The sequence below is a fragment of the Elephas maximus genome, chromosome 14, assembly GCF_024166365.1.
Source record: "Elephas maximus indicus isolate mEleMax1 chromosome 14, mEleMax1 primary haplotype, whole genome shotgun sequence".
In the NCBI taxonomy this organism is placed as follows: domain Eukaryota; kingdom Metazoa; phylum Chordata; class Mammalia; order Proboscidea; family Elephantidae; genus Elephas; species Elephas maximus.
The window spans coordinates 25,827,377-25,852,821 of NC_064832.1; the positions used below are offsets into that span (position 1 = coordinate 25,827,377).

At 39.6% G+C, this 25,445-nt stretch overlaps 1 protein-coding gene across 3 annotated transcripts in view; it reads right to left on the reverse strand.

The window, feature by feature from the left end:
• Positions 1–25,445, reverse strand: part of WDFY2 (WD repeat and FYVE domain containing 2) — a 270,983-nt gene that overhangs the window by 51,033 nt on the left and 194,505 nt on the right. For all 3 annotated transcript variants that reach the window (XR_007513166.1, XR_007513165.1, XM_049853335.1), the window contains exon 4: positions 23,892–23,946. Coding sequence is in view for 1 of the 3 variants with exons in the window: in XM_049853335.1 (XP_049709292.1) it covers positions 23,892–23,946 (55 nt within the window). In the remaining 2 variants the exon portion in view is untranslated. The remainder of the gene's footprint in view (positions 1–23,891; positions 23,947–25,445) is intronic.

A 25,445-nucleotide genomic window follows, 5' to 3' on the forward strand; every position in this document is an offset into this window, starting at 1 on the left:
TTTGTTCTAAGGGTTTTATGGTTTTCATTCTTACATTTAGGTCCTCGATCCATTCTGAGTTGATTTTCACATATGGCGTGACTCAGGAGGTGAGAATTATCTGATAAACAAGGTAAATACGGGCTTACTTGTGCTTATTTACTAACCTGCAGTAAACAAATTCACATTTTTCATCTAATCAAAGCTTCTGCTTCTAGGTATGGCTGGCATCTGTCTCTCTTCCAAGCTCACAGCACCTTCCTACAGAATAAACACCTGTTTTGAAATTTACAATCCCTGTCTGGGCAGATTACCTAGTAGCAAGATAAACTAGAGTAGTAATCATGCAAAAGTAAGGCCCTGCTTGCCTTGCTTATCGGGTAATCTGCCCCTGGGTGTGGGGTATGAAAAGTAGGAGTCGAATTTTATTATTTTTCCCAAAAGCACAGCCAATGATCACATAACCATGCTTTGACTAATTCATCCTTACCCTGTAGTCTAAAATGCTGTATATTTAAGTAGGAAATGCTGATATTTACACGCCTATATTTCTGGATTCTCTATTTCAGCCCATTATCTATCCCTCCACTAGTACCATGTTGTTTTTTTTATACTTTTTATTGTGTTTTAAGTGAAAGTTTGCAAATCAAGTCAGTCTCTCACACAAAAACCCATATACACCTTTACACCTTGCTACACACTCCCAATTACTCTCCCCCAATGAGACAGCCCACTCTCTCCCTCCACTCTCTCTTTTTGTGTCCATTTCGCCAACTTCTAACTGCCTCCACCCTCTCATCTCCCCTCCAGGCAGGAGATGCCAACATAGTCTCAAGTGTTCATCTGATCCAAGAAGTTCACTCCTCACCAGCATCCCTCTCCAACCCATTGTCCAGTACAATCCACGTCTGAAGAGTTCGCTTCGGGAATGGTTCCTGTCCTGGGCCAGCAGAAGGTCTGGTGGCCATGACCACCGGGATCCTTCTAGTCTCAGTCAGACCATTAAGTCTGGTATTATGAGAATTTGGGGTCTGCATGCCACTGCTCTCCTGCTCCCTCAGGGGTTCTCTGTTGTATTCCCTCTCAGGGCAGTCACTGGTTGTAGCCGGGCACCATCTAGTTCTTCTGGTCTCAAGATGATGTAATCTCTAGTTCATCTGGCCCTTTCTGTCTCTTGGGCTTGAAATCACCGTGTGTCCTTGGTGTTCTTCATTCTCCTTTGATCCAAGTGGGCTGAGACCAATTGATGCATCTTAGATGGCTGCTTGCTAGAGTTTAAGACCCCAGATGCCACTCTTCAAAGTGGGATGCACAATGTTTTCTAAATAGATTTTATTATGCCAATTGACTTAGATGTCCCCTGAAACCATGGTTCCCAGACCCCTGCCCCTGCTACACTGGCCTTTGAAGCATTCAGTTTATTCAGGAAACTTCTTTGCTTTTGGTTGAGTCCAATTGTGCTGACCTTCCCTGTATTGTGTGCTGTCTTTCCCTTCACTTAAAGTAGTTCTTATCTACTATCTAATTAGTGAATACCCCTCTCCCACCCTCCCTCCCTCCCCCCTCGAGTAACCACAAAAGAATGTTTTCTTCTCAGTTTAAACTATTTCTCAAGTTCTTATAATAGTGGTCTTATACAATATTTGTCCTTTTGCAACTGACTAATTTCACTCAGCATAATGCCTTCCAGGTTCCTCCATGTTATGAAATGTTTCAGAGATTCCTCACTGTTCTTTATCGATGCATAGTATTCCATTGTGTGCATGGTTATTTATCCATTCATTGGTTGATGGGCACATTGGTTGCTTCCATGTATTTGCTATTGTAAACAGTACTGTAATAAACACGGGTGTGCATATATCTGTTCGTGTAAAGGCTCTTATTTCTCTAGTATATATTCCAAGGAGTGGGATCGTATGGTAGTTCTATTTCTAAATTTTTAAGGAAGCGCCAAATCGATTTCCAAAATGGTTGTACCATTTCACATTCCCATCAGCAGTGCAGAAGTGTTCCAATTTCTCCACAGCCTCTCCAACATTTATTCTTTTATGGTTTTTGGATTAATGCCACCCTTGTCGGAGTGAGATGAAAGCTCACTGTAGTTTTGATCTGCATTTCTCTAATGGCTAATGATCGTGAACATTTCCTCATATACCTGTTAGCTACCTGAGTGTCTTCTTTAGTGACGTGTCTATTCATATCTTTTGCCCATTTTTTAATTGGGTTATTTGTCTTTTTGCAGTTGAGTTTTTGCAGTATCATGTAGATTTTAGAGATCAAGCGCTGATCAGAAATGTCATAGCTAAAAACTTTTTCCCAGTCCGTAGGTAGGCTTTTTACTCTTTTGGTGAAGTCTTTGGATGAGCATAGGTGTTTGATTTTTAGGAGTTCCCAGTTATCTAGTTTTTCTTCTGCATTCTTAATAACGTTTTGTATGCTGTTTATGCTACGTATTAGGGCCCCTAACACTGTCCCTATTTTTTCTTCCATGATCTTTATCGTTTTAGATTTAATACTTAGGTCTTTGATCCATTTTGGGTTACTTTTTGTGTATGGAATGAGGTATGGGTCTTGTTTCATTTTTTTGCAGATGGATATCCAGTTATGCCAGCACCATTTGTAAAAAAAGACTGTCTTTTCCCCATTTAACTGTTTTGGGGCCTGTGTCAAACATTAACTGCTCATATGTGGATGGATTTATGTCTGGATTCTGAATTCTGTTCCACTGGTCCATGTATCTGTTGTTGTACCAGTACTAGGCTGTTTTGACTACTGTGGTTGTATAATAGGTTCTAAAATCAGGTAAAGTAAGGCCTCCCACATTGTTCTTCTTTTTCAGTAATGCCTTATTTATCCGGGGCCTCTTTCCCTTCCATATGAAATTCGTGATTTGTTTCTCCATCTCATTAAAGACTGTCCTTGGGATTTGGATCCGAATTGCATTAAATGTATAGATCGCTTTTGGTAGAACAGACATTTTTATAATGTTAAGTCTTCCTATTCACGAGTAAGGTATGTTCTTCCACTTATGTAAGTCTCTTTTGGTTGCTTGCAGAAGTGTTCTGTAGTTTTCTTTGTATAAGTCTTTTACATCTCTGGTAAGATTTATTTCTAAGTATTTTATCTTCTTGGGGGCTACTGTAAATGGCATTGATTTGGTGACTTCCTCTTCAAGGTTCTTTTTGTTGGTGTAGAGGAATCCAACTGAATTCCGTATGTTTATCTTGTATCCTGATACTCTGCTGAACTCTTCTATTGGTTTCAGTACTTTTCTGGAGGATTCCTTAGGGTTTTCTGTGTATAAGATCATGTCATCTGCCAATCTGGATGCCCTTTATTTCTTTATCTAGCCTAATTGCTCTGGCTAGGACTTCCAGCACAATGTTGAATAAGAGTAGTGATAAAGTGCATCCTTGTCTGGTTCCCAATCTCAATGGGAATGTTTTCTGGCTCTCTCCGTTTAGGGTGATGTTGGCTGTTGACTTTGTATAAATGTCCTTTATTATGTTGAGGAATTTTCCTTCTATTCCTATTTGGCTGAGAGTTTTTATCATGAATGAGTGTTGAACTTTGTCAAATGACTTTTCTGCATGAGTTGATAAAATTATGTGATTCTTGTCTTTTGTTTTATTTATGTGGTGGATTACATTAATTGTTTTTCTAATGTTGAACCATCCCTGCATACCTGGTATGAATCCCACTTGGTCATGGTAAATTATATTTTTGATATGTTGTTGAATTCTACTGGCTAGAATTTTGTGGAGGATTTTTGCATCTACATTCATGAGGGATATAGGTCTATAATTTTCTTTTCTTGTGGTGTCTTTACCTGGTTTTGGTATCAGGGATATGGTAGCTTCATAGAATGAGTTTGGTGGTATTCCGTCCTTTTCTATGCTCTGAAATACCTTTAGTAGTAGTGGTGTTAACTCTTCTCTGAAAGTTTGCTAGAACTCTGCAATGAAGTCATCTGGACCAGGGCTTTTTTTTGTTGGGAGTTTCTTGATTACCTTTTCAATCTCTTCTTTTGTTACAGGTCTATTTAGTAGTTCTACCTCTGTTTGTGTTAGTTTAGGTAGGTAGTGTGTTTCTAGGAATTCATCCTTTTCTTCTAGGTTTTCAAATTTGTTTGAGTATAGTTTTTCATAGTAATCTGATATGATTCTTTTAATTTCAGTTTGGTCTGTTGTAGTATCGCCCATCTCATTTCGTATTCGGGTTATTTGCTTCCTCTTCTCTTTTTCTTTTTGTCAGTTTGGCCAGTGGTTTATCAATTTTGTTGAGTTTTTTTAAAAAAACACCTTTTGGTCTTGTTATCTCTTTCAACTGTTTTTCTGTTTTCTATCTCATTTAGTTCAGCTCTAATTTTTATTATTTGTTTTCTTCTGGTGCCTGTGGGTTTCTTTTGTTGCTCTCTTTCTTTTTGTTCAAGTTGTAGGGATAATTCTTTGATTTTGGCCCTTTCTTCTTTTTGGATGTGTGCATTTATTGATATAAATTGGCCTCTGAGCACCGCTTTTGCTGTGTCCCAAAGGTTCTGATAGAAAGTGTTTTCATTCTCATTGGATTCTCTGAATGTCTTTATTCCATCCTTAATGTCTTCTATAATCCAGTCTTTATTGAGCAAAGTACTGTTCAGTGTCCAAGTGTTTGATTTCTTTTCCCTGCTTTTCCTGTTACTGATTTCCACTTTTATGGCCTTATGGTCAGAGAAGACGCTTTGTAATATTTCAATGTTTTGGATTCTGCTGAGGCTTGCTTTAGGACCTAATATGTGGTCTATTCTAGAGAATGTTCCATGTGCACTAGAAAAGAAAGTATACTTGGTTGCTGTTGGATGGAATGTTCTGTATATGTCCACGAGGTCAAGTTGGTTGATTGTGGCATTTACATCTTCCGTGTCTTTACTAAGCTTCTTTCTGGATGTTCCGTCCTTCACCAAAAGTGGTGTGTTGAAGTCTCCTACTATTATTGTGGAACTGTCTCTCTCACTTTTCAATGCTGATAGAGTTTGTTTTATGTATCTTGCAGCCCTGTCACTGGGTACATAAGTATTTAATATGGTTATATCTTCTTGGTGTATTGTCCCTTTAATCATTATATAGTGTCCTTCCTTATCCTTTCTGATGGATTTAACTTTAAAGTCTATTTTGTCAGAAATTAATATTGCCACTCCTGCTCTTTTTTGATTGTTGTTGGCTTGATATATTTTTTTCCATCCTTTGAGTTTTAGTTTGTTTGTGTCTCTAAGTCTAAGGTGTGTCTCTTGTAGGCAGCATATAGATGGATCCTGATTTTTAATCCATTCGGCCACTCTCTATCTCTTCATTGGTGCATTTAGTCCATTAACATTCAGGGTAATTATGGATAGATATGAATTTAGTGCTATCATTTTGGTGTCTTTTTTTGTGGGTTGACAGTTTCTTTTTCCCACTTGATTTTATGTGCTGAGTAGATTTTCCTTATCTATTGTCCTTTCCTCATATTTGTTGTTGTTGATTTTGTTTCTGCTGAGTCTGTATTTTTCCCTTGTATTTTATTTTGTTGAGTAGGATAGTTTGTCTCCTTTGTGCTTACCTTATTATTTACCCCTATTTTCCTAAATTTAAAACTAACTTTTATTTCTTTGTATCACCATATTTTCCTCTCCATATGGAAGGTGTATGATTACAGTTCTTAGTCTTTCTTTATTATTTTAATGTTGTCTTCTTTCATATAATAACATCGAGGTTACCTTGTTTGGGGCTTTTTTTAATCTTGCTTTGTTTTTTTGGATTTCCCTGTCTGGGTTGACTTCTGATTGCTCTCCCAGTGTTCTAGTCTTGGGCTGATACCTGATTTTATTGATTTTCTAACCAAAGAACTCCCTTTAGTATTTCTTGTAGTTTTGGTTTGGTTTTTACAAATTCCCTCAACTTTTGTTTATCTGGAAATGTCTTAATTTCACCTTCATATTTAAGAGACAGGTTTGATGGATATATGATTCTTGGCAGGCAATTTTCTTCCTTCAGTTTTTTAAATGTCATCTAATTGCCCTGTTGCCTCCATGGTTTCTGCCGAGTGGTCCGAGCTTATTCTTATAGGCTCTCCTTTGTAGGTGACTTTTCCTGTATCCCTTGCTGCTCTTATAATTCTCTCTCTATCTTTGGTTTTGACAAGCTTGATTATAATATGTCTTGGTGACTTTCTTTTAACACCTACCTTATGTGGCGTTCGATGAGCATCTTGGATAGGTATCTTCTCATCTTTCACAGTATCAGGGACGTTTTCTGCCAACAAATCTTCAACAATTTTCTGTTATCCCTCCCTGTTCTGGTACTCCAATCACTTGTAGGTTATTTCTCTTGATAAGAGTCCCACATGACTTTTAAGGTTTCTTCATTTTTAAAAAATTTTTTTTATCTGATTTTTCTTCAAATATATTAGTGCCAAGTGATTTATCCTCGAGTTCCCAAATTCTAGCTTCTACTTGCTCAGTTCTGCTCCTCTGACTTTCTGTTGAGTCGTCTAATTCTGTAATTTTATTGTTAATCTTCTGAATTTCTGATTGCTGTCTGCCCATGGATTTTTCTAGCTTATTAAACTTTTCATTATGTTCTTGAAAAATCTTTCTAATTTCCTCAGTTGCTTTATCTGTGTGTTCCTTGGCTTGTTCTGCATATTGCCTCATTTCCTTTTTGATGTCTTGAAGGGTTCTGTATATTAAACTTTTGTATTCTGCACCTGGTAATTCCAGAAATGCACTTTCATCTAGAAGATCCCCGGATTCTTTGTTTTGAGAGCCTGTTGAGGTGATCATGGCCTGTTTCTTTATGTGACTTGATATTGACTGTTGTCTCTGAGCCATCTATAAGTTATTTTATTAGTTTATGCTTGCTTTCTGTGTCATAGCTGATTGCTTTTTTTTTTTTTTTGTATACCCCTATGGGTTTCTTGAGTGAGCTAGCTTGATTATTTTCGCCTTTGGAGCTCTGGTGTCCTGTCCCCAGCTGGCTAGAGCTGTTATCAGGTATATCAGTCTAGAAGTCCATTCAGATTTCTTGTATGAACTCAGCTCAGGTTTCCAGGTAGCTGATATCAAGTGTGTGGTACAGGCTCTGTCGTATAGTCTTAGAAGGGGTGATTGGAGTATACACCCGTATCTGATTGCAGCAGGGGGTCACGCTTGGAAGAAGGCAGGGAGCTGAGAACCAACCTCCATTGTCTCTGAGGAAAATGTGTCTCTGTTCCCTAGGGCGTGCTGGTGGGTGGGTTCTATAGAGGGAGCATGGGCACCCAAAGTTTTTGTTTGTAAGGACTGGGAGGTACCAGTTATCTTTGGACCCCTGCAGTGGGTGGCTGGGTGACCTGAGTGGAGCTACCAGTCCTTAGGTCCTTGATGTGGGTAGGTCAGGACTTGTTTAACAGGCAAAACAACGTCAAACGTCAAACACTCACCTCTCCACTGCACAGGTGAAATGGTTGGAGTATGCCAACAAGGGCCTATTCTCCCGAAATAGGCCCACACAGTTCCATGCAGAAGGAAAATGTGCTCAAGGTCCACAGGCGGTTTACGCCTGGACAGGAGCCGCTCCTTTCCTGAGGCCCCCCGGTTAATGGAGCTAACAAATTATCTTTTCCCCCCAGTTGGAAATTTTTTCCTTCCCCATGGCCAGAATGGTTGTAGGAGCTCAGCAGGGTCTATCTCAGGCCCAGGGATTCAGCCGCTGAAGCCACCTTGTGGGTGGGTGGGGTGGGGGAGGGGCGGTAAAATATACTCAAGTACTTAGCTTTTGCTGAGAGCACGCTGTTCACCTCAGGTTCCGGAGGTGTGAGTGGGCTGTGTGGCTGGCTGCTTCTCCCTGAGGAACATGGAGCCGAATGCTAGTGCCTGCCCGTCACTGCCACTCCAGGAATGGTGCCTGAGGGCTCCCCGCGATTCAGGTCCCATAACTCCTCTTCACTTCTGAACGGCATCTTCCTCCCCCTGCCCCTCAGTTCGTTGTCTAAGCTTGCCTTTGATGCTCCGGGCTCCCAGCTTGTCCCAAATATACTTGTTTCACTTGTTTTTTTGGGTCTGTGTTGTAAAGAGGGCTCGCCGGAAGCATCTGTCTATTCCACCATCTTGGCTCCATCCAGTACCATGTTGTTTTAATGACTGTTGCTTTACGGCATATTTAGATATCTAATAGGCGAGCCCACTGTTATGGTATTTCTTTTTCAAAAAATTTCTTCACATTCTGCAACATTTAGTTTTTGACACCCCAGAGACAACCAATTTTAAGTTTCCTAGCTTTTTCTTCTGGTATTTTTTAAATAAATTCTTAATAACATACTTTAAATGCTATTCCTTGACTTTTCAATTTCATACATTATCCATTGACTTCCTCTAATGGAAGATGAGGATTTAGGTAGCTTTCTTACACATGCAGCTACTCAGCACAAAAACACACACATCCCCTCCCCTGACCCTTATATCTACCTACGTACCTTATATAGCTATAATTCTACCAATTTTAATTGAAAAATAATTCTATCAATTCTCAGAAATGTATTATTATGCCTATGTAAATACTGTTCACAGTTGAGGCATGTAGTATATCTTCACTGTATTTTCTTTCTTGTATAACTCCCCCTCCCCCCGCCGGAGCTATTTTCATTTGCTTACTTTCTATGTACTAACATAGTTCCACCCCCACGTGCCTGCCACTTTGTCCTACTGTGGGGGTTTATGCATTGCTGTGATGCTGGAAGCTATAATACCGGTATTCAGACACCAGCAGGGTCACCCATGGAAGAAAGGTTTCAGCTGAGCTTCCAGACTAAGACAGGCTAGGAAGAAGGACCCGGCAGTCTACTTCTGAGAAGAATTAGCCAGTGAAAACGTTATGAATAGCAGCGGAATACTGTCTGATACACCGCTGGAAGATGAGCCCCTCATGTTGGGAGGCACTCAAAAGACGACTGGGCAAGAGCTGCCTTCTCAAAGTAGAGTCGACCTTAATGATGTAGATGGAGTAAGGGTTTCGGGACCTTCATTTGCTGATGTGGCATGACTCAAAATGAGAAGAAACAGCTGCAAACATCCATTAATAATCAGAACCTGGAATGTACAAAGTATGAATCTAGGAAAACTAGAAATCGTCAAGAATGAAATGGAATGCATAAGCATTGATATCCTAGCCATTAGTGAGCTGAAATGGACTGGTATTGGCTATTTTCATTTGGACAATCATACAGTCTACTATGCCAGGAATGACAACTTGAAGAGGAATAGTGTTGCATGCATCGTCAAAAAGAACATTTCAAGATCCATCCTCAAGTACAATGCTGTCAGTGATAGGATAATATCCATACGCTTATAACGAAGGCCAGTTAACAGGACTATTATTCGACTTTACGCACCAACTACTAAGGCCAAAGATGAAGAAATTGAAGATTTCCATCAGCTTCTGTAGTCTGAAATTGATCAAAAAGGCAATTAGGATGCACTGATAATTACTGGTGATTGGAACGCTAAAGTTGGAAATAAGGAAGAAGGATTGGTAGTTGGAAAATACGGCCTTGGTGACAGAAACCATGCTGGAGATCAGATGACAGAATTTTCCAAGACCAACAACTTTTTCATTACGAGTATCTTTTTTTTACCAACATAAATGGTGACTATACACATGGACCTCGCCAGATGGAACACATAGGAATGAAATCGACTACATCTGTGGAAAGAGACGATGGAAAAGCTCAATATCATCAGTCAGAGCAAGGCCCAGGGCCGACTGTGGAACAGTCAAGCTGAAACTGAAGAAAATCAGAGCATGTCCACGAGAGCCAGAACACAGCCTCGAGTATATCCCATCTGAATTTAGAGACCATCTCAAGAACAGATTTAACACACTGAACATAATTACCGAAGACCAGACGAATTGTGGAATGACATCAAAGACATCATACATGAAGAAAACAAGAGGTCACTGAAAAGACAGGAAAGAAAGAAAAGACCAAGGTAGGTGTCAGAGGAGACTCTGAAACTTGCTCTCGAACATTGAGCAGCTAAAGCAAAATGAAAAAATGATGACGTAAGAGAACTGCACAGAAGATTTCAAAGGGCGGCTCAAGAAGCCAAAGTAAAGTATTATAATGAAGTGTGCAAACAGCTGGAGATAGAAAACCAAAAGGGAAAAACAAGCTTCGTGTTTCTCAAGCTCAAAGAACTGAAGCAAAAATTCCAGCCTTGAGTTGCAACAGTGAAGGATTCTATGGGGAAAATATTAAATGATGCAGGAAGTATCAAAAGAAGATGGAAGGAATACACAGAGTCATTAATACCGAAAAGAATTAGTCGATATTCAACCATTTCAAGAGGTGGCATATGATCAGGAACTGACGGTACTGAAGGAAGAGGTTCAAGCTGCACTGAAGGCACTGGCGAAAAACAAGGCTCCAGGAATTGATGGAATATCAACTGAGATATATCAACAAACAGATGCAGCCCTGGAAGTGCTCTCTCGGCTATGCCAACACATATGGAAGACAGCTTCCTGGCCAACTGACTGGAAAAGAGCCATATTTATGCCTATTCCCATGAAAGGTGATCCAACCAAATGCGGAAATCATCGAACAATATCATTAATTCCACATGCAAGCATAATTTTCCGAAGGTCATTCAAAAGTGGCTGCGGCAATATATCGACAGGGACCTGCCAGAAATTCAGGCTGGATTCAGAAGAGGATGTAGAACCAGGGATATCATTGCTGATGTCAGCTGCATCCTGGCTGAAAGCAGAGAATACCAGAAGAATGTTTACTTGTGTTTTATTGACTATGCAAAGGCATTCGACTGTGTGGATCATAACAAATTATGGATAACACTGCGAAGAATGCCAATTCCAGAACACTTAATTGTGCTCATGAGCAATCTTTACATAGATCAAAAGGCAGTTGTTTGAAAAGAACAAGGAGATACTGTGTGGTTTAAAGTCAAGAAAGGTGTATGTCAGGGTTGTATCTGTTCACCATACCTATTCAGTCTGTATGCTGAATAAATAATCCAAGAAGCTAGACTATATGAAGAAGAATGAGGCATCAGGATTGGAGGAACATTGATTAACAACCTGTGTTTTGCAGATGACACCACCTTGTTAGCTGAAAGTGATGCACTTACTAATGAAGATCAAAGACCACAGCCTTCAGTATGGATTACACCTCAACATAAAGAAAACAAAAGTCCTCACAACTGGACCAATAAGCAACATCATGATAAACGGAGAAAAGACTGAAGTTGTCAAGGATTTCATCTTACTTGGATCCACAATCAACAGCCATGGAAGCAGGAGTCAAGAAATCAAAAGACGCATTGCATTGGGCAAATCTGCTGCAGAGGACCTCTTTAAAGTCTTTAAAAGCAAAGATGTCACCTTGAAGACTAACCAAACCATGGTATTTTCAATTGCATCATATGCATATGAAAGCTGGACAATGAGTAAGGAAGACGGAAGAAAAACTGACACCTTTGAATTGTGGTGTTGATTAATATTGAATATAACATGGACTGCCAAAAGAACAAACAAATCTCTCTTGGAAGTACAACCAGAATGCTCTTTAGAAGCTAGGATGGTGAGACTGCATCTTATGTACTTTGGACACGTTGTCAGGAGGGCTCAGTCCCTGGAGAAGGATATCATGCTTGGTAAAGTACAGGGTCAGCGGAAAAGAGGAAGGTCCTCAATGAGGTGGACTGACCCAGTGGCTGCAACAATGAACTCAAGCATAATAACCATTGTAAGGAGGGCGAAGGACCGGGCAGTGTTTCGTTGTGTTCTGCACAGGGTCGCTACGAGTTGGAACTGACTCAATGACACCTAACAACAACAACACAGTCTCAGATTTGCTAAGAGAATTTTAAAACTCCTTTCAAGAAAGTCAAATACATTTGGTCACTTCTTTTTTTATTGTCACCTTCATCCTGGAGCCATCTATCCTTCTGCCCCAGTCTAAGCCTGCCATGTAGCTATCATCCTGGAAATTACTTTTGCCTCCCTCATGTGTTGAATGCTGTTTCTGGGATGTCATAATTTCCTCTTTTTAGGTTTATTTCCTCAGTTTAGAAGGAGTGCTTAGACGAGGTAAAATGTTTGAGGCCTTGCATGTCTGAAAACATCTAACCTTATCTGACCACACTTGCCATCTTGGCTATGCATAGGATTCTGAGTTTGAATTAATTTTCCACCAAAAATTGGATGTCAGTGCTCTCCTGCCATCTGGCTGCCAGTGGAGAAGCCCAATGCTATCTGGGCTCCCATTCATTCTGTGAGAGCTGTTTTATCTTGTTTGGAAACCTTCAGCATCTTTTCTTTATACCTGGTGCAATGGCATTTCACAATAAAGTGCCTTGTGTAGAGGTCTTTCTTTCATTCCTTATGCTAGACATTCAGTGGGTACGTTCAATGTAGAAATTCGTATCTTTACTCCCTGGGTAAATTTCATTTCTTCTTTTATTTATTTGATAATTCTATTTCTTGCCTTACTGCACCGGGTAGAACCTCCAGCACAAGACTGAACAGAAGTCATGAGAGTGGGCATCCTTGTGTTGTTTCTCATCTTAGAGGAAAAGCATTCAGCTTTCCACCTAAGTAGGTTTTTGTAGATGTCCTTGATCAGCTTGAGAAAGTTTCCTTGTACTCCTACTTTGCTGAGAGTTTTAAATCAGACATGGATGTTGGATTTTATCAAATACTTTTTTTGTGTCTACTGAGATGACTGGTATAAACAGTTTATGCTCAACTACTAACCTAAAGGTTGGTGGTTCAAACCTATCCAGTGGCACTGCAGAAGAAAAGCCTGGAAATCTGGTGTCATAAAGATTACAGCCAAAGAAAATTCTATGAGAAGTTCTATTCTGTAACACATGGTGTTGAGCATGAATTGGAATCAACTCGACAGCAATAGGTTTGGTTTTACTGAGAAAATGGTATGGTTTTTCCCTCATTTTGTTAATATGGTGAATTACATTGATTTTGAATGTTAATCCAGCCTTGCATTCCTGGGGTAAACTCCACTAGGTTGTGATGTATTTATTCAGTTCAGAGATTTTTGGATTTGATCTGTTGAAACTTTGTTCAGAATTTTTTAATTTATGTTTGTAAGGGATACTCGCCTGTAGCTCTCTTTCTGTACCGTCATCTTTGATTTCTTCAGCATCAGGGTAATGCTAGTTCACAGAACAAGCTGAAAGGTATTCAACTTCTTCAATTTTCTAGAAGGCTTTGTACAGTTGGTATTGTTTCTTAATTGAATATTTGGTAAAATCCACCAGTGAAACAATCTGTGTCTGGAGTTTTCTTTGTGGGAAGGTGTTTATAAATTTAAGTTCTTTACTAGATGTAGGGTTATTCTGATTTTTTCTTTGTAAGTGGCTCTTGTAGTCTGTATCTTTCCAGGAATTGGTCTGTTTTGTCTACGTTGTCAAATTTATCGGCATAAAGTTGATCATAATATTCCTCATTATCCTTTAAATATCCCTACACTCTTATAGTGAGGTCACCTCTCTCCTTCTTGGTATTATTAATTTATATCCTTTCTTTTTTTCCTGATCAGTCTGGCTAGAGGTTCATCACTTTTAGTGACCATTTCTAGAACTAGCTTTTGGTTTCACTGATTATCTCTACTTAGTCTCTGATATCTTACTCAATTTATTTTTTTTTACTTTATGAGTTTCTGCTCTAATCTTTCTTCTGCTTAGTTTGGATTTAACTTGCTCTTCTTTTTTAATTTCTTAAGGTAGAAGGTGAGGTCATTGATTTGAGACCTTCCTTCTCTTCTAATACAGGTGTTTAGTGCTATAAATATACCCCCCTTAGAATGCTTTAGCCGCATCCCATACATTCTGGTACATTGTGTTTACATTTTAATTCAGATCAAAATACATTCTGATTTCCCTTTTGACTTCTTTGCTCCATGGAGTAGTCAGAAGTGTGTTAGTTTCCAAATATTTAGAGACTTTACAGAGAACTTTCTGTATTGATTTTTTCTTTAATGTCATTTCGATCATAATGTATGACTCGAACCCTTTCAAATTTATTGAGATGTGTTTTATGGCCCCAAATATGATCTATCTTGGTAAATGTTCTGTGTATACTTGAAGGAATGTATTCTGTTTTAGTTGGATGGAGTGGTCTATAGATGACAATTCAGGTAAGACGGTTAACTGTGTTGCTCAATTAACCCTTGTTCATTTATCATGGGACACTTTTTCCACCCATCCAGAGCTGAGGCCAAGAATGTATTTCCCTATAGTCTTCTGGGACACTTGGTGGAGGGTTTCATGCCTCACCTTTCCATGGAATTTCAGCTTTATATGGATATGTCATTTCCAATTTCCCAACTCATGTATGTCTAGGCCTTATCTCCTGTCCCCATGTGCATCCTGATACACAAACTTCTAGCTATTACTCACTCTATTATCTCCCCAGGACTACTGTAATGTCAGGTCATATGTATATCATTCTAACTTTTAGTTCTTTCTTTGCTTCTGACACATGGGAATCTTCCTTTTATTTTCTCTTCAAGAGCTTACCTTGCATAAACAACAAAAACAACACCAAAAAGTATCATTTTAACATCACTTCTAAGTGTTTATAGTGAAAGGGTTCCCACAGTAGTCTAGTTATCAATTTTTCACAATCCCCTGGTGATAAAATGGAAATATGTGAGCTATACTTAATACAGTTGGCTATACTGGTTGGCTACAGGATACTCAAAGAGTAATACCAATGGAGACTGGTTTCTAAAGGTATGCTAATCATCTATGCATCTGAGAGGTCAGTCATTTTTAATACAAACTTAGGTAAAGGCATATTTCATGCTGATACACTTAAGGGAAACACAAAACTATGTTTGAGAGTCAGTACATATAATGACAATTAGGACTTCAGAGTATCTTACTGAAAACATCTTAATGAAAATGGACTAAATAAAATGAGATGATGAATAACTGAAAGTGAAGTTCAACATTAAGTTAAAAACAAAACTATATATATATGCATACATATATATATATATATATATACACACACATATATAAAAGAATTAGTCAACATTCAACCATTTCAGAAGGTAGCATATGATCAAGAGCCAATGGTACTGAAGGAAGAAGTCCAAGCAGCTCTGAAGGCATTGACAAAAAACAAGGCTCCACGAATCGACAGAATACGAATTGAAGTGTTTCATCAACTGAATGCGTGCTGAAGCATTCACGTGTCTACACCAAGAAATTTGGAAGACAGCTACCTGGCCAACTGACTGAAAGAGATCCTTATTTGTGCCTATTCCAAAGAAAGGTGATCCAGGAGGATCAAGAAATTATCCAACAATATCACTAATATCACATGCAAATAAAATAGTGCTAAAGATAATTCAAGGATTTTCACATTAGTATATCGACAGGGAACTGCTAGAAAGTCAAGCCAGATTCAGGAGGTAGAACAAGCAATATAATTTCTGATGTCAGATGGATCTTCGCTAAAAGCACAGCATACCACAAAGACATTTACCTATGTATTTTTGACTATGCAAAAGCATTAGACTGTGTGGATCACAACAAATTATGGATAATTGCAAAGAATGGGAATTCCAGAACAAATAACTGTGCTCACGCACATCAGCACATAAACCTGTACGCAGAACAAGAGGTAGTTGTTCGAATAGAACAAGGAGATACTGCAGGGTTTAAAATCAGGAAAGGTGTGTGTTATTGTCGTATCTTTTCACTGTACTTATTCCATATGTATACTGAGCAAATAATCCAAGAAACTGGACTATATGAAGAAGCATGAGGCATCAGGATTGGAAGAACACTCATTAACAACTTGCGATGTACAGACAGATGACACAACCTTGCTTGCTGAAACTGAAGAGGACTTGAAGCACTTATTGATGAAGATGAGAGATCACAGCTGTCAGCATGGATTAAACCTCAATGTAAAGAAAACCAAAATCCTCACAACTGATCCAATAAGCAACATCATGATAAACAGAAAAGACTGAAGTGATAGTCAAGAAATCAAATGACGTATCGCATTTGGCAAATCTGCTGCAAAAGATCTGTTTAAAGTGTTAAAAAGCAGATATGTCACTTTAAGGACTAAGGTGGGCCTGACACAAGCCTTGGTATTTTGAATCACTTCGTATGCACGCAAGAGCTGGACAATGAATAAAAAAGACAGAAGAACTGATCCCTTTGAATTATGGTGCTATAAAAGAATACTGAATATATCATGGACTTCAAGAAAAATAAACAAATCCATCCTAGAAGTACAGGCAGACTGCTCATTAGACGCAAGGATACCAAGACTTTGTCTCAAGTACTTTGGACATGTTATCGGAGAGATCGGTCCCTGGAGAAGGACATCATGCTTGGTAAAGTAGAGGGTCAGTGAAAATGAGGAAGACCCTCAATGAGATGGACTGACACAGTGGTTGCAACAATGGGTTCAAACATAGCAACAATATTCAGGGTTGCACAGGACCAGGCAGTGTTTCGTTCTGCTGTACAGAGGGTCACTTTAAGTTGGAACTAACTCAACGGCACCTAACAACAACATACACAGGGATACTTCACTGTATTGTACTTCACTTCATTGCACTTCACAGATATAACGTTTTTTAGAAATTGAAGGTTTGTGGCAACCTTGCATTGAGCAAGTCTATCGGCACCATTTTTCCAACAGCATATGCTCACTTTGTGTCTCTGAGTCACATTTTGGTAATTACCACAACATTTCAAACTTTTTCATTATTATATCTGTTATGGCGATCCGTGATCTCTGATGTTAATATTCTAACTGTTTTGAGGCGCCACGAACCGCGCCCATATAAGACAGCGAACTTAATGATGTAGTATGTTCTGACTGCTCCGCCAACCTGCTGTTCCCCCGTCTCCATATTCCCTGCAATACCACAACATTAAAATTAGGCCAATTAATAACCTTACAAGGGCCTCTAACTGTTTAAGTGAAAGAAAGAGTCACAGGTTGCTCAACTTAAATCAAGCTATAAATGATTATACTTAGTGAGGAAGGCACGTCAAAAGGCAAGATAAGCTAAAAGCTAGGCCTCTTGTGCCAAACTGCTGGTCAAGTTGTGAATGCAAAGGGGAAGTTCTTGAAGGACATTAAACGTGCTACTTCAGTGAATACATAAACAGTAAGAAAGTGAAACCGCCTTATTGCTGATATGGAGGAAGTTTTCGTGGTCTGGATAGAAGATCAAACCAACAACAACTTTCCCTTAAACCAAAGCCTAACCCAGAGTAAGGTCCTCTCTTCAGTTTATGAAGGCTGAGAAAGGTGAAGAAGCTGCAGAGGTCAAGTCTGAAGGTAGCAGAGGTTGGTTCGTGAGGTTTAAGGAAAGACGCCGTGTCCGCAACATAAAAGTGCAAGGTGAGGCAGCAGGTGCTGATACTGAAGCTGCAACAGGTTATTCAGAAATCTAGCCAAGGTCTTTGATGAAGGCGGCTGCGCTGAACCACAGATTTTCAACATAGACGATACATTCCTGTAGTGGAAGAAGATGCCATCTAGGACTTCCACCGCTAGGTAAGTCAATGCCTAACTCCAAAAGCTTCAAAGGACAGATCGGCTCTCTTGTTGGTGGCTAAATAAACGCAGCTGGTGACTTTCAGTTGCACTCAATGCTCGATTACCATTCCAAAAATCCTAGGGCCCTTAAGAATTATGCTAAATCTACTCTGCCTGTGGGCTATAAGTGAAACAACAAAGCCTGGATGACAGCACGTCTGTTTACAGCATGGGTTACTGAATATTTTAAGCCCACTGTTGAGACCTACTGCTCAGAAAAAAAGATTCCTTTCAAAATATTACTGCTCATTGACAATGCACCTGGCCATCCAAGAGCTCTGGTGGACATGTACAAGGGGATTAACGTTGTTTTCATGCCTGCTAACACACCATCCATGCTGCAGCCCACGGGTTCAGAAGTAATTTTGACCTTCAAGTCTTTTTATTTTTAGAAATGCATTTTGTAAGGCTACAGCAGTCATAGATAGTATAATTCCTCTGATGGAGCCAGGCAAAGTAAACTGAAAACCTTCTGGAAAGGATTAACCATTTTACATGTCACTAAAAACATTCTTGATTCATTGGAGGAAGTCACAATATCAACATTAACGGGAATTTCAAAGAAGTTGATTCAAATGCTCGTGGATAACTTAAGAGTAGTTCAAGACTTCAGTGGACGAAGTAACTGCAGATGTGGTGGAAATGGCAAGAGATCTAGAATTAGAAATGCAACGTGAAGATGTGACTGAATTGCTGCAATCTCATGATAAAACTTTAAACAGATGAGGAGTTGCTTCTTATAGATGAGCAAAGAAAGCAGTTTTTTGAGATGAAAGCTATTCCTGGTGAAGATGCTGTGAACATTGTTGAAATAAAAACAAAGGATTTAGAATATTACATAAACTTAGTTCATAAAGCAGTGCAGGGTTTGAGAGGGCTGACCCCAATTTTGAAAGAAGTTCTACTGTGGGTAAAATCTTTTGTCAAAGGAAGAGTCAAATCTTGTGGCAAATTTCATTGTTGTCTTATTCTAAGAAATCGCCACAGCCACCCCAACCTTCAGGAACCACCACCCTGATCAGTCAGCAGCTATCAACATCGAGGCAAGATCCTCCACCAGCAAAAAGATGATGACTAGCTGAAGGCTCAGATGATGGTCAGTATTTTTTAGCAATAAAGTTTTTTTTTTTTTTAATTTATTGTGCTTCAGGTGAAGGTTTACAAATCAAGTCAGTTTCTCATACAAAAAGTTATTATACAAACCTTGCTATGCACTCCCAGATGCTCTCCTCCTAATGAGACAGCATATTCCTCCTCTCCAGCCTGTATTCTCCGTGTCCATCCCATCAGCTCCTGTCTCCCACTTCCTTCTCATCTCGCCACTAGGCAGGAGTTGCCCACATAGACTCAAGTGTCCAACTCAACCAAGAAACTCACACATCACCAGTATCACTGTCTATCTTACAGTCCAGTACAATCCCTGTCTGTAGAGTTGGCTTTGGGAGTGGTTCCAATCCTGGGCTAACAAAGGGTCCAGGGACCATGACCACCAGGGTCCTTCCAATCTCAGTCAGACCATTAAGCCTGATCTTTTTATGAGAATTTAAGATCTGCATCCCACTATTCTCCTGCTCCATCAGGGATTCTCTGTTTTGTTCCCTGTCAAGCAGTGATAGGTGGTAGCCGGGCACCATCTAGTTCTTTCGGTCTCAGGCTGATGGAGTCTCTGGTTTATGTGGCCCTTTCTGTCTTTTGGGCTCATAATTACCTTGCATCTTTGGTGTTCTCCATTCTCCTTTGGTCCAGGTGGGCTGAGAGCAATTGATGGATCTTAGATGGCTGCTTGCTAGTGTTTAAAACCACAGGCCCCTCTCACCAAAGTGGGACGCAGAACATTTTCTTAATACATTTTGTTATGTCAATTGACTTAGATGTCCCCTGAAACTGTGGTCCCCATACTCCCATCCCTGCTACTCTGGCCTTCAAAGTGTTTGGTTGTGTTCAGGAAACTGCTTTTGGTTTAGTCCGGTTGTACTCATTTCCCCTTTGTTGTGTGTTAGCCTTCCCTTCACCTAAAATAATTTTTTTCTACTATCTAGTTAGTGAATATCCCTCTCCCTTCCTCCCTACCCTCGTAACCATCAAAGAATATTTTCTTCTGTGTTTAAACTTTATCTGTAGTTCTTATAATAGTGGTCTTATACAATATTTGTCCTTTTGCAACTAACTAATTTCACTCAGCATAATGCCTTCCAGATTCCTCCATGTTATGTATGAACTGTTGTTCATAACATGGAGGAATCGTTGTTCTTCATCGTTGCGTAGTATTCCATTGTGTGACTATATCATTATTTATCCATTCATCCGATGATGAGCTCCTTGGCTGCAATGAAGATGGATGTGCAGGTATCTGTTCATGTGAAGGCTCTTATTTCTTTAGGTTATATTCCAAGGAGTAGAATTGCTGGGTCGTATGGGAGTTCTATTTCTAGCTTTTTAAGGAAGTGCCAAATTGATTTCCAAAGTGGTTGGACCATTTTACATTGCCACCAGCAGTGTATAAGTGTTCCAGTCTCTCCACAACCTCTCCAACATTTATTCTTTTGTGTTTTTTGGATTAATGCCAGCCTTGTTGGGTGAGATGGAATCTCATTGTAGTTTTGATTTGCATTTCTCTAATGTCTAGTGATTGTGAGCATTTCCTCATGTATCTGTTAGCCACCTGAATGTCTTCTTTGATAAAGTGCCTGTTCATATCCTTTGCCCATTTTTTAATTGGGTTAGTTGTCTTTTTGTTGTTGAGTTTTTGCAGTATCATGTAGATTTTAGAGATCAGGCACTGATCGGAAATGTCATAGCTAAAAACTTTTTTCCCAGTCTGCAGGTAATCTTTTTACTCTTTTGGTGAAGTCTTTGGCTGAGCATAGGTGTTTGATTTTTAGGAGCTCCCAGTTATCTAATTTCTCTTCTGGTGTCTGTACATTGTTAGTAATGTTTTGTATACTGTTTATGCCATGTATTAGGGCTCCTAGCATTGTCCCTACTTTTTCTTCCATGATATTTATTGCTTTAGATTTTAGATTTAGGCTTTTGACCCATTTTGAGTTAGTTTTTGTGCATGGTGTGAGGTATGGGTCTTGTTTAATTTTTTTGCAGGTGGATATGTAGTTATGCCAGCACCATTTGTTAAAGAGTCTGTCATTTCTGCATTTAACTGTCTTTGGGCCTTTGTTAAATATCAGCTGCTCATATGCGGATGGATGGATTTATGTTTGGATTCTAAATTCTTTTCCATTGGTCTATGTATCTGTTGTTGTACCAGTACCAGGCTGTTTTGAGTACTGTGACAGTGTAATAGGTTCTAATATCAGGTAGTGTGAGGCCTTCCACTTTGTCCTTCTTCTTCATTAACGCTTTACTTATACGGGGCCTCTTTCCCTTCCATACAAAGTTGGTATTTGTTTTTCCATCTCATTAAAAAATATCACTGGTATTTGGATTGGGATTGCATTGTATCTACAGATCACTTTGGGTAAAACAGACATTTTTACAACGTTGAGTCTTCCTACCCATGAGCAAGGTATGTTTTTCCACTTATGTAGGTCTCTTTCGGTTTCTTACAGTAGTGTCTTATAGTTTTCTTCGTATAGATCTTTTACGTCTCTGGTTAGATTTATTCATAAGTATTTTATCTTCTTGGGGGCTACTGTGAATGGTATTGATTTGATTTCTTCCTCAACATTCTCTTTGTTGGTTGGTGCAGAGGAATCCAACTGCTTTATATATGTTTACCTTGTATCCTGATACTCTGCTAAATTCTTCTTTTGGTTTCAGTAGTTTTCTTGAGGATTCTTTAGGCTTTTCTGTGTATAAGATCATATCATCTGCAAATAGAGATACCTTTACTTCTTCTTTGCCAATGTGGATGCCCTTTATTTCCTTATCTAGCCTAATAGCTCGGGCTAGGACCTCCAGCACAATGTTGAGTAAGAGTGGTGATAAGGGGCATCCTTGTCTGGCTCCTGTTCTCAAGGGGAATGCCTTTAGTCTCTCTCTGGCAATAAAGTATTTTTTAATTAAGGTACGTACATTGTTTTTTAAGACATAATGCTATTGCATGCTTAACAGACTGTAGTATAGTGTAAACATAAGTTTTATATGCACTGAGAAACCCAAAAATTCATGTGACTTGCTTTTTTGCGATATTTGCTTTATTGCAGTGGTCTGGAACTGAACCTACAATATCTACAATGTATGCCTGTATATATAAAACAGGCTCAAAAGTACAGGAGATATAGCCTAATAAGAACTCACGTGAGAAACTGAGTTGACTACTTTCTATGAGCCAACAGTATAAAGTGGCTGCCCCAAAAGCCACCCTTAATTTTAAGAAGAAAGGCACACAGGAAAATAAGTATCATTTTCTTATTATAAGTGTGTAAGATTACATGCATATAATGGAGTCTTGGTGGCAAAGTGTTTAAGAGCTCAGGCTGCTAACCAAAAGTTCAGCAATTCGAATCCACCAGCCACTCCTTGGAAACCCTATGGAGCAGCTCTACTCTGTCCTATAGGGTCACTATGAGTTAGAATTGACTCGATGGCACACAAGAACAGCATGTATATATTAGTTATCTGTTGCTGCATAACAAGTTACCCCAAAACTTAAAGGCTTACAACAACAAACATTGATTATCTCATAATCTCTGTGGGTCAGATATTTTGATGCAGCTTAGCAAGGAGCCACTGCCTCAAGGTCTCTCACAAAGCTACAATCTAGGTGTTAGGAGGGGATGTGGTCTCATCTGAAGGCTCAACAGAAGAAGACTGTTTCCAAGCTCACTCATGTGGTTGTTGACTGTGCTCAGTTCCTCATGGGCTGTTACACTGAGGGCCTCTGTTCCATGCTGGCTCCTAACTGACGGCCTTCCTCAGTTTTCACCATGCAGGCCTCTCCACAGGGCAGCTCACAACATGGCAGCTGGCTTCCAGCAGAAAGAACAAGCAAGAGAGGGCAAGCAAGGCAGAATGCACAGCCTTTTTGAAATCTAATCTCAGAAGTGATATTCATCATTTTTGCTGTATTCTAGGGCCTGCCTACACTCACGAACAGGGGCTTACACGACAGCATGATTATCAGGAAGTGGTGCTCATTAGGAGCCATCTCAGAAGGAGACCACCACAATGTGCTCTAAAGGTACATGATACCCTAAGATCTGTAAATATGCCAATTAAAAAACATTTTTCCGAATCATGTGAATTGCAAATAAAAACGTCTTGGTTAGAAAAGGGGGAAAACAAGCAGACTGAAGGAGGGAAAAGGGATGGGGTAAGAACTTTCACAGATTTTTAGAAATAACTGAAAGGCTGTTGTGTGTAAGAGATTGTACTTAGTCTATGTGGCACCAACAGACTGAGCAAAGACGATCGGGAACCATTCTAGCACTTACCACACGCATCTCAGCAGCCTGTTTTCCTTTGTGTACCCCCACAGGACTATAAACTGCTTACTTGCAGAGACAACACATGCCTGTTCACCATTATAATCATCAGCTACTGGAACACATTAGGTACTCAGCAAATATTTGATAAGTAATGTATGAAAAAAACCCTGAAGAATAAAGCTGTAGGGAAATTAATTTTGGCTCAAAACCTGAAATGAAGGAAAAATTTTTCAATGCTTTGAATTTCCCAAAATCAGAAAGGATTGCTATGTCTTTGGATAAAGGAGAGACTGCATAATCACACAGAGATCTGAATGAAATGACTTCTAAGTGTTCCAAAAAGGCCCACGTCTAATGTACTGATTTTATAACACTGTTGGTCTGGATATAGAAATTCCTTCTACAATCTGCTCCTGAACTATATTCTATGACAATATTCTATGACAATCTGCTCCTGAACTATATTCTATGACACTACCAGTGCTGAAGAAACAATAAAAACTTAATTCTTTCTCTTAGACAATATAAATAGTCCCATCATTCTACAGCATTTAACCAAATACAAACTGAGCCACATGTAGAGCAGCTTGTTCCTAACACTGTCCCCCATTCACACTGCCAAACTGTTGGAGGCAGCGTGGTGTGGTAGAAACAAAGGCCTTGGATCCAGGACTTGCACTGACCTGTGTCTGGATCTGTACTCTGATACTGCCGGGCCACAGACAAACCATTCAACCTCTTTGGGCCTCAACTTTTCACTTAAAAAACTGGGGTCATATTCACCTCAGAGGGTTGCTCTGTTCTCTTCCCCCTGACTATAGCAGAGTAAGTACTCTCTTGTGGCAGTGGAAAATAGTAGCCACCAAGAAATATTTTTAAGTCTAGGTTAAGTGAAAACACTATTTGCATTCCCTACCTTGGTAATTTTTCACAGGAGTCATCTTGTTGTAATCTTCTGACAAAATAAACTCCTGCAAAAGAAAAAAAAATCATTAACCAAAAAGAAATCTTTTTTTTTTTACTACGTATTTTCTCTGGAAGACAACAACAGCAACAACAAATTAGGTAACCTGATGAAGAGTAATTTTCTGAGGTGCGAACTATTCCCCTAAATCTTTAAAAATCTGATTGAAATGAATAAATAAGCATCACTTGTGATGGCCTTCTCCCATAAGGACTGAGCTCCTGAGAAATCATTGTGGAGGTAACTGTAAGAGAAGTTATGTGCATAAAATTACTTCTCTGGTGCAGTAAGGATCATAAATCAGTTCAAAATCAATCCATCTGCAATTCTATCAATTTTGCTGGTATCACAGATTCTACTGAAAACAAAAAAAGTTGAGGATAAATAACTGAAGGGTAATGGAGAGACCCAAAGGACCCCTGCTACCAGCTTGCTCTATGATGGAGTCTGGAGAGAAGGCAACGCAAGTTCTGGGAGAATTCCTCGGCTGGTGCAAGTGGTTAAGTGCTGGGCTGCTAACTGAAAGGCTGGTGGCTTGAGTTTACCCAGAGACACTTCATATGGAGCACAGTTCTACTCTAACACACATGGGGTTGCTATGAATGGACTCTATGACAACTGATTTTCTTTTTAATGGTTTTTTAGGTGAAAGTTTACAGCACAAAATAGTTTTTCATTAAAAAATCTATACAGAAATTGTTCTGTGACACTGATTACAATCCCCACAATGCCCCACAATGCATTAGCACTCTCCACCTTAGCTTTCCACCCTGGGTTCTCCATGGTCATTCGTCTCATTTTTCTGTCCCTTCTTACCTTCACATCTTTGCTTTTGGGTAGGTGTTGTCTATTTGATTGCCTATACTTGATTAACTATGAAGCAAGTTCCTTGCATGTGTTATTTTTTGTTTTATAGGCCCATCTAATCTTTGGCTGAAAGGTGGACTTTGAGAGTGGCTTCAATTCTGAGTTAGCAGAGTGTCTGGGGGGGCCGTAGCCTCGGAGGATCCTTCAGTCTCTGTCAGACCACTAAGTCTGCTCTTTCTGTGTGTGTGTGAATTTGAATTCTGTTCTACATTTTTCTCCAGCTCTGTCCAGGACCCTCTACTGTGATCCTTGTCAGAGCAGTGAGTGGTGGTGGCTGGGTACCATCTAGTTGTGCTGGACTCAGTTTGGTGGAGGCTGTGGCACCTGTGGTCCCTAAGTCCCCTTGGCTCATCTTTCCCTTGTGTCGTCATTCTCCTTTACTCCAGACACGGTGGGACCAGTAGAGGTATCTTAGATGGCCACTCACAAGCTTTTAAGACCCCAGACACTACTCACGCAAGTAGGATGTGGATCATTTTCTTTATAAACTATGTTATGCCAACTGAGCTAGATGTCCCGAGACCATGGTCCCCAGCCCTCAGCCCAGTAATTCAGTCCCTCAGGGAGTTTGGATGTGTCTATGAAGTTTTCATGAGCTTGCCTTGGTCAAGCTGTGCCTACCTCCCCAGTATTGTGTAC